The sequence below is a fragment of the Apis cerana genome, linkage group LG1 (genome assembly GCF_029169275.1).
Source record: "Apis cerana isolate GH-2021 linkage group LG1, AcerK_1.0, whole genome shotgun sequence".
NCBI lineage: Eukaryota > Metazoa > Arthropoda > Insecta > Hymenoptera > Apidae > Apis > Apis cerana.
In genome coordinates, this window is record NC_083852.1 from 10,373,805 (window position 1) to 10,383,538 (window position 9,734).

General features: G+C 24.2%; 2 protein-coding genes across 6 annotated transcripts; one reads left to right on the forward strand and one right to left on the reverse strand.

Moving 5' to 3' along the window:
* The first annotated feature begins 1,825 nt into the window (after positions 1–1,825).
* Positions 1,826–7,163, forward strand: LOC107997900 (beta-alanyl-dopamine/carcinine hydrolase). 2 transcript variants are annotated; one of them, XM_017056849.3, is made up of 8 exons: positions 1,826–1,970; positions 3,079–3,194; positions 4,638–4,832; positions 5,071–5,178; positions 5,323–5,539; positions 6,108–6,348; positions 6,439–6,623; positions 6,719–7,163. In XM_017056849.3, the coding sequence occupies exons 2-8, from the start codon at positions 3,081–3,083 to the stop codon at positions 6,835–6,837; spliced, it is 1,179 nt and encodes a 392-aa protein (XP_016912338.1). In that variant the 5' UTR covers positions 1,826–1,970; positions 3,079–3,080; the 3' UTR covers positions 6,838–7,163. The 2 variants fall into 2 exon arrangements, with proteins under 2 accessions (XP_016912338.1, XP_016912329.1); XM_017056840.3 differs by lacking the exon at positions 1,826–1,970 and adding an exon at positions 1,986–2,185.
* On the reverse strand, positions 6,606–9,695 carry LOC107997914 (putative E3 ubiquitin-protein ligase UBR7). 4 transcript variants are annotated; one of them, XM_017056860.3, is made up of 9 exons: positions 9,453–9,695; positions 9,135–9,382; positions 8,899–9,064; positions 8,628–8,816; positions 8,372–8,521; positions 8,199–8,310; positions 7,914–8,089; positions 7,663–7,822; positions 6,606–7,577 (listed from the first exon to the last, which is right to left on the reverse strand). In XM_017056860.3, exons 3-9 carry the CDS (start codon positions 9,037–9,039, stop codon positions 7,426–7,428), a joined length of 1,080 nt encoding a protein of 359 aa, XP_016912349.1. In that variant the 5' UTR covers positions 9,040–9,064; positions 9,135–9,382; positions 9,453–9,695; the 3' UTR covers positions 6,606–7,425. The 4 variants fall into 4 exon arrangements, with proteins under 4 accessions (XP_016912349.1, XP_016912358.1, XP_061926946.1 ...); XM_017056869.3 differs by having other exon boundaries at positions 9,140–9,382; positions 9,453–9,643; XM_062070962.1 differs by lacking the exon at positions 9,135–9,382 and having other exon boundaries at positions 9,558–9,676.
* Between the last annotated feature and the right edge of the window lie 39 nt (positions 9,696–9,734).

Genomic DNA, 9,734 nt, shown 5'->3' on the forward strand with positions numbered 1-9,734 from the left:
ATTATGAACAATCTTTTTATATAATTTCATGAATTTTATTATAAATTTAAATAAATGAATATATATTTAATAAAATGATATAAATGTTTCTGTTATTTTATTTTTATTTTTTATATATCTATATATTCTATAATATATATCATATGTATCTATTTTATATATCTATATATTACAATAAAATCTTACTAATATCTAATCATTTATATATCGTTTATATTATTATACGATATACTTACTTAAAAGCTAGATTAATTATGAATTCTGAAATGTAAGATTTCTTAACTGATTAATAAAATAATTAAAAATGTTTTTCTTATTTTATTTTTATATAATATACTTGGATAACCCATTTATATCTTAAATCCCTTTTATTTTTTATGATAAGAAAAAGTGTCAAATGAAAATATTTTTTATTCGAAGGGATAAAAAAATTTCATCGATATTTTTTTTTATAAGATTAAATATTTTTTTTATCGCTAAAATGATAGCTCAATATAAGAAAGAAAAATTTAATGACTTATAATAATATGATGTGATGTAAACAGTAAATCAGTATGTATAAGAATAAAGTTTTGCAGATTTTAAAGGAAACCATAAAAAATTTTCAACCTTCCTTTCTCAACCATTTATAGCCGTCAAATGCATATTTGGAAGCCAAACAAAAGGCTGAACACTGTATTGTGCATAAGATTTCTTATCTATGCCTTACAATTAGTATATAATTATATTGTGTTTTGTGATTACCTTTTGCAATTAAATTTTACCATAGATACATTCATTTTAATCCACTATTATATTTTTCCTTTTATTTATTTATTTATTTTTTCTTTTTGTCTATTTGTAATAACAAAACCATTCTCATCGTTCTTTTTTTTCGAATATTTTCATTCTTATGCTATAGCATTTTTTTTTTAAATTTTTTAAAAATATATGAACAAGATAACAAATGAACATAAATTAGATTTCTTTTACATAAAATTAAACAAAAATAGAAAATATAACTATTGAAAATGAATTTTTATTTTTATGAAATAATAAAAAAGATTTATTGGATAATATATGACTTCTAATTTGAAAAGAGATTGATATAAATATATAGGATATTTGAAAGAAATTAGATAAAAAATTTAAGAGATGATTTTAGAAATTAAAACAAATACAAAAAATAATATATAGAAATATTGGTTGATGTTTATTTATTAAATTACAAGTAATTTAATTTTAAATGAAATTGCTAATAATTCAATAAGTAAGTCTCGATCGATATTTTTGCAACTTTGTTTTTGATCCTAGAATAATTTTAGAATAAATTGTTTAACTACTTAAACAGTCTTTATAGATTTATAACATACTACATACTACGTTATAACATATAACATACTATGTTAACAAAATAATAACGATAAACATTTTTTCGCATAAGTAATAAATCGAATCGAGATTAACCACGAAAAACTTTATTCCTTTTTTATTCATTTGTATAAAATCTAAAAAAATTCACTGATTTTTTTTTACTCGCCAATCAACAGTACTGTTTTTTATTCATATATCCGAAATCCGAATTAAATTTATCTTCTAATCTAAATCAGAATTATTATCAATTATTATGATAATACATATACATATGTATAATATATATATATATATATATATATATACATATATTTATATATACATTGGATATTCTTATTAAATAAAATATTAAATAAAAAGAGAAAAGAATTATTTTCTCATAATATTACAATATACCATTGTCACGTGTATAAAAACGCATACCTACTTTCATTCTATTCGATCGCGAATACATAATATCAAAGATCAGATCGGAAAGACAAGAAATCCGTGTGACAAGATTGCAAGTAAGCGAAGGGTAGGGAGCACAATGCGATTTTTTTTTAAAACGTCGACGAATTCTTTCTCCCCTGGAGGTAACTTTGGCTATCCATACCGTAAAACTACTGCTAATTGATGTAAGTCGATAAAAGGTAGATTAGACTTAGACGGTCTTCGTAGCGAACGGAAGCCAATCGTGAAGTGTCAGTCTCTCGCGCGACAATCATCATCAGAACGACGTTAGCTACGTTCGTTTTATTTTATTTCCATTCCACGGTGTTGTTTCGCTCTGATTTTCATCCAAGCGAATTTTTTCTAACTATATTGTTTTCATACCTGTTTAATCGTTTGGGTAAGTCTAAGAAAGAAAGTGACAACGAAGTTGTTAATTTTGTTTTATGGATATACATTTTGTAATATTCGGATACACAGTGAATTTAACATTTAATAACAATAAATAGATATATTTTCGTACAATTATTTTTTTTTTTTGTATTTTTTTTCGCTTAAAGATTTTCAATGATTATTTTTATTACATTATAATTTTATACGATACGTTATTCGAATCTCCCTCGTTTGTTTAATGTTTCTCAGTGTTTACCTTATTCTACATCCTTCGTTCGCTATAAATAACAAAAAACATAATGGAATATAATTCTATCCTTGTTAATTAAAATTCTTCAATAATTTTATATTTCTCTTAGTTATACTAACATTAAAATATTAAAGTTGGATTATAGGAATTCAAAATCTAAAAATATTTAAAAAAAAAAACAAGAAAAATAATTTTTATTTAATTATATTATAAATAATATATATTTTTAAATGCTAATTAAAAGGATATTTTAATGATTTTAAAAAATATTTTATCATTGAAATAATATCATTCAGATATTAACTTTTACGAAATAGCATCGAAATTATTTGGATTTAATAAAGCTACTTAGTATAATCAAATGAACAAACAACTTGTCTTTGATAAGAAACTAGGATATAGATATAAAAAATAAATAGACAAATGAGATTCAAAAAAAGCAGATTCAAATTAAAAGAGAGAAAAATCGGAATGGAAGAAAATTAATGATATCGAGTTTTAACGATATCAATTAAAAAATCGATAGAGGAAAGTATATCGAAATGGGGAGTGAGGAAGGAAATGAGTTATCCTAAAAAGATAACATTCTCAAGAATGCATGGTAAAATATGAAACATTAATTGTAACACATTAACCATTTCGTTATTTAGAAATGACAACATCCGATCAAACAATGACGAACCAGGCAGAGGAGGATATTGGAAGAAGGCAAGCAGTCCGCATCATACACACTAGAGGAACTCATTACGACATTGGTTTTGATATTGTAAGAATTCGATTGTTTTTTTTTCGATTCGCTATATCGCGATATATCTATTCGATACTCGTATTATAGTCTTGCGCGATTTTATATTCTTAAGGAAACTTTAATAAAAGTGGAAATGAAAAAAAAAAAACTTAAGAAACGGAATCGTGAATAGTTACATAAGTTAGATATAAATTATTATTGCAATGATCGTGGCACCATTTGATTATGTTTGAAAAATTTTGAGTTAATCTCATTATCTTTCGAGGTTATGTTTATTTAATTTTTATTTAACTTTTCGATCGATTTTTAATCGACATACAAAACATACCTATATATCATATCATTATATATTATATATAGGGCGTTGTGTGGTACAAACACATAGCAAATATAGTACGTGAAAAAATAAAAAATAATTTAAGAAAAAAATTGAAAAATTTTTCAAGTACGACTAGACTATTAATATTATTATATGATATATTATGAATAAATTATCGATAACCGGTTCTACATATATAAAAGTAAGAAAAAAATGTAAAATAAATTTTCTTCATTTAAAAATTAATTTTCCAAAAAAATTGAATTTAGAAATTTGTCAATTATACTTTTGATTGTATACATCCAATCTGATTTTTTTAAAAACTAGAATTTAAACTATAAAATTTATAATAATATTTTTAAATAATATTTAAGATATAAAATTTTATTTTATATTTTTTGTTTATTTTCATATATAGATTTATCGATAGTTTATTTACATGTATTGTAGAAAATTTTATCGGAAAATAGCTAATTTTAATTGTACTTGAAAATTGTTCAAACTTATTTTACTTTATTAAACAAAATTTCAAATGAAAAAATTTTTTATTCTATTTTGAATTTATTTTTTCACATAAAATTCACTTTTTATTCGATTATATCACTTTATGTATCATTGTTATATATAAATAATTATTGAATTATATAAATTTCTGTTCAAATTTTATGAATATAATTTTTACCAATATTAATAATTGAACAGATATGCAAGTATATTATAATTATCAAATCTAATCTAAAAAAATTTTTTTTTTTATTTTTTTTACATATTTATTTCAATATTATTCAACTATTTAGTTATTGATGTTTTATTTATACCAATAAATTACATACATAAGATTTGAATCTTTCTCACACCTGTGATTCCAAGAGATTGAGTGTATTACGTAAAGTTGAGTTACATAATATTATGCAACTTGAGAAGTTAGCTGTTCAAAAAAATAATATATGTACAGATTTTACAATAATGCTCGTATTAAATGTGAAATACGATATTCTCAAGTTCTTTGGATGGAAAGAATATGAGAAATAAAGAAAGAAAAAAATCAATAGTTTGAATAGTTATCATATTAAAAAGTTTGATTTCATTCGATTCTAAAACCTATATTTTTATATTTTTCTTACAAAATATTCTTTATACAGGGTCAAACATTTTCCGGTTTAATTCAAAATTTCATCAATATATATGAACCACTTAAAAGTTATTTATCACTTTACGAAACAGAAGTGGGTAGAAAAATTTATGATGAGACTCTTGCCTGTGTAGAACAACAGTTTCCTGGATATCTGAAAGAAATTCGAGGAACAGCCGCCGGTGCGAACGTTCCTTTTTACAAGGTACGCAACTATTGTCACTATTTGAAAAGTTTTGTTTCGCGCGTAAACACGTGCAAATATGCGCGCGCAACTGTTTCCCGCATATCTTTCTCTTAGCCTTGTATACAAATGAATTTATAATTAGTATGTTATATTTTTTTTTCTTAAAAAAATTTAATTATAACTAAATTTACTCGAACAAAAGAAACGAATTAATGAAAAATAATAAAATTCGATCAAATGATTTTTTTTCTTACAGTTATTTCTCATGCATTTAGATGATATCTTGCCAAATGTGGCTAACGAAGGACAAGAGAATACATTACCGATTGGTTGTTCAACTATTATGTGCAATCAACCAGGACAAGTGAGTGATAAGAAGAAACATTATTTCTGCGATGGAATGCAATTAAATAGATCAATGATGCAATTAAATAGATCTATTAAACTTTAATATTAATTTCATATTTGTTTCCTTTATATTATTTTTTTTATCGATACCTTGCAACAGGAAATTTTAGGACATAATGAAGATGCACTTAGCGAAACGTTAAATCATTGGTATTTGGTTTCTGCGCATGTAATTGAACCAGATAATAAGGAAGAGAAATTTACATCTTTGAGTTATGCTGGATTTTTACCAGGATATACGATGGGTTACAATCATCATGGTCTCGTTTATAGTATCAATACACTTAGTGCTGCTACCTTAAGATCTGGTAAAACGCGTAAGTATGTTTTATTTACATTTATAACATTCATAATACTTTTATTATTTTTTTTTTAATATTCTTGATATTTTAAATAATTTAAATATTTCTTTTAATCATCTATGAATTATTATTTTATACATATAACTTTATAAGCATAAAATATTTTTTTTGTACTTCCTTGAATTTTTAATTATATAAATATTACACATTGCATTATAAACAGATAGTAGATATATATCATGCAATATGCAAATACCATACATACATGCATATGGATTTTCTAATTTCAATGGAATTTCAATTTTTTTCAAAAAATCTCGGACGAGAAAATATTATTCTATTACTTTTTTTATCTTCATTTCTTTTTTTTTTTTAATTTTTTTATGGTATATATGTATGTACCTTTAGGAAGAAAGATTTTTTAATTATTAATTTTTATCTATTATATTGTATCATATTATATCATTTTCTTTCTTTTAAATTAAATTAAATTAAATTATATTATAATTTTTTAATTTAAATTATTAAATTATTTTAAATAATTTTTCATTTTAAAAATCATAAATGGAATTATACCAAATAGCCAGGTACTTCTTAACTCGAGCACTATTGACTGCGGAAAATTATGTGCAAGCTCAACAGATTTTAAGAAATGAAGGTTTCGGTGCAGCAGAAGGATTTTCAGTAAATATGACTTTTTTAATGCAAGAAGGGGATAGAATGTTCCATAATGCTGAAGTTGGTCCTTGCAACATTAATGATACGCAATCACAATTGAGTATTTTAACTGTTAGTCCTGGAGAGAATACATTTCACTGTAACAAGTAATTTTATTTTTTTTTTTCAATATCTTTCTTAATCATTATTTTAGGGTTATTTTCGGATAATTTTATTTATTTTTTTTTTTTTTATAGATATCTCCGATTGAAGATACCAGAAGTAAAAGGTCTTATTATAGATAGTAGTATCAAAAGAGAAGCTGTCATTTGTAAATACTCTCCTGCTAAATCATACCAAGATGTTATAAATATTCTAAGCGATCAAACGGATGATGAACACAAAATTTATCAAGACGGTCGTGTGAAAACCATAGCAACCGGTAGGTTTTTTGATTTATTTGTTTTTTTTCTTCTTTTATGTGACTAAATTATCATTATCATAAAAAGTATCGATCAAATATTTATACAAATATAGGTATCTTTGACTGTATCAAAAAAACCTGGTCTATCTATACGGACAAACCAAATCCTACGCAGCCGGTTTTGGTGATACCATTACAATTGCATGATGAATCAACAGTTTCTGCAATGTAATGAAAATTCGTTGAACAAATTAAATAGTTCGTTCTTCGAAAATTTTATTGACTATTTCATCGCAAGATATTGAATTGTTACTTACTTGTTCCTTTTATTCTTTTTGTTTTTCGTTGTTATAACACATTAAAATTTTTTTAGAAATATGTATAATATTTCTGTTATTGAATCTTATTAGTTATATTGTATTTACAATATTTTCGATATTCTTTCTTCGTATTTTACATATCTTAACAAATTGTCTTTATCCGTAAATTAAATATGATCAAGAATTGAATTATATCATCGAACGTTAAAGATAAATCAAAATCAAGGTTTCTTAAAAATAATTAAATGCTTTTTTTTGCCTTCCATTTTCCTTTTTCTTTTTTGTTTTTTCATATCGAAAAAAGGTTATGATTTATTGGAAGTTACATTTAAACTTCAATATAGAATTACATCCGAAATAATTTAGTATCACGCAACTAAGCTTTGCAATAAACGAAATATATAAAAGTAGAACATATTACTTGTAATAGTATTTGCAATACATCGACTTTTTGTTTCTATTAGAAACGAAAAATTTCCATAATATTCAATTAATACATTTCAACGGCAATATGTAGGTATCACAACTTTTGGTCGTTTCTTCGATTCCATTTCTGAGAAAAATTCCTTTATATCTTCTTCTCGTACGACTTTTTTATTTTCAGCAAATTTTTGCAAATATCGTTTCAATCGTTCCTTCATATTATTATATTCTGCCAATATATGTACCCATCATGAAATAAATGAAATAATTATCATTTAAACAATTTTTAATCAAATAAATTTTTAATAAATTACCTTCGATAGCCGTCATTTGTTCAACATGACCTAAAGAAGCAAGGGCTTTCATACCCTTTTCATATTGCGATTCTCGGCTATTAATTTTACCAGCTTCCTCGTAAGCATGTACGCTATCCGTTGGATCAAGAAGAAATGCGATATTTTTCTCTCGGTAAAGCTACATATAATCATAAATTATAATTACAAAAATTTTAAATTTATAAATGTAGGGAATTAAAAATTTTTATTTGAATAAATGTAAGCATTACTTCTTTGCATGTTTTACAAGTACACAGAGCAGCTCTCCATCCTTCTATCCAAAAACAACTTCCTTGTGATGGTATTCTTTTTGCAGAATTATTTCTTGGCATTGTACATTCTTTCAATTGGTTTTCAACATTAATTGATTCATCATCTTCTTTATCCCCATTAGAACCATCTGTCACTATAAAAAATATTATCATGTATACATTAAACTATTAGAATATAATTTTAAAATAATAATAATAATAATGATAATGATAGTCAAAACAATCAAACCAATTTCAAAGTACCTGTATATTTCTTGGCATAATTCCAAAGAAAATCATTCTGTCTCATACAACCAGCACAAATCATTTCATCATATGCAGCATCTGCTGGCATTTCCTTTTCGCATTCTAAATGCTAGCAATATTAATTACAATTAGTCTAAAAATGTCTCAATTATAATATATTAATATATTACCTTTGAATGATACCAATCCTCACAGATTATACATTGTAACATTTCATCATTGACAGTATCATCTGGATCTGGATATGGTCTTTCACAAATACAATAAAGACCATCAAAGTTATGGTTATATTGATTTTCAGAATTTATTGAATCCTTTGACTGCAAACAAAAAATTTTTTAAAAATAATTATTAATACAAAATATCATATTAAAAAAAAAAAAATAAATAAAAATATAAAAATATAAAAATCAATAACAAACATACAGCATCTAGATTACATTTTTTCTCCCCAAACTTCGAATTGCCACAGTCACATCTAAAATGTCTTTTAGTATATAATTCAATAAGTTCATGACCTTCATGACAATGAAAACTACAAGCAAGACATATTGCTGCTCGCATTGATTTCTGACAACAAGTTTTGCATGCATAAAGGGCTTGTCGTGTATAACCCTAAAAAATTCAAATGATTTATTTGAGGTTAAATTTCAAACTCATATTCATAAAATTAGTGTTTATATCATAAGTACTGTACCTTGCTATAAGTACAATTTTTGTCATCAGATGCACCCAAAACCGCATACGCATCTTCTTCTAATTGATTCTCTTCTCGAAGTACATCTAACATTGTAACTGAATTTTCTTCTTCGATAACTTCCTCAACATTTTCAGACATTTTGTTTAATTTATATATCTCACACCTAATAGTAAGCCACTTTAATTTGAATCTATTTAATATATTATAAAAAATTTGAAATTAAGGTTATTAACCTCACTTTTTTTTCTTTTAATCAATCTCTGTTCAATTAAAATACTTTTCAAATTGATATTATTAATTATGCTTTATTTACATTTCTAAAACGACAAAAATTCAAAAAAATAATGTTCCCAACGAAATAACACTAAACCACGTCTTATAACGTTCCGTGTTGTTTTGCGCGACTCCTTCCGTTCAGCTCCTACAATTTAATCACTATTGCGATGATAGCGCTCTTACTTTTTACGAATCTAATTTTTATCTATGGAATTCAAATTATGAATATATTTATATTTATTAAATATATATTTATTTTTATTATCCATACTCACTTATTAACTATTAACAATTACAAAATTTATTAATTTATTTAATTAACGTAGCATTTCTTTTCTAATATTTTATTCCAAAATAATTCTAAAGAATTTAATTTTTACCTCAATACTGGAATTTCAATTATTCAATTTTTTACAATCACAATTAATATTTATTTTATGTATAATGCACTTTATTTCGCTTTATGTATATATTATCATCTATATAGATGAAAAAAGATAAATCTGACATAAATATATACACTGGTATTAATAAGTATCAAGAGATGGCAGGCACGT

Bases quoted from the DNA above. Each gene is read 5' to 3' on its own strand.
- LOC107997914 (XM_017056860.3), bottom strand. From the start codon at position 9,039: ATGTCTGAAAATGTTGAGGAAGTTATCGAAGAAGAAAATTCAGTTACA. The intron at 8,311-8,371 runs GTAATATATTAA...TAATATTGCTAG, and splicing joins AGGATTGGTATCATTCAAAG to CATTTAGAATGCGAAAAGGA. The intron at 8,090-8,198 runs GTACTTTGAAAT...TATTTTTTATAG, and splicing joins TTATGCCAAGAAATATACAG to TGACAGATGGTTCTAATGGG.
- LOC107997900 (XM_017056849.3), top strand. From the start codon at position 3,081: ATGACAACATCCGATCAAACAATGACGAACCAGGCAGAGGAGGATATT. The intron at 3,195-4,637 runs GTAAGAATTCGA...TTCTTTATACAG, and splicing joins ACGACATTGGTTTTGATATT to GGTCAAACATTTTCCGGTTT. The intron at 6,349-6,438 runs GTAATTTTATTT...TTTTTTTTATAG, and splicing joins AATACATTTCACTGTAACAA to ATATCTCCGATTGAAGATAC.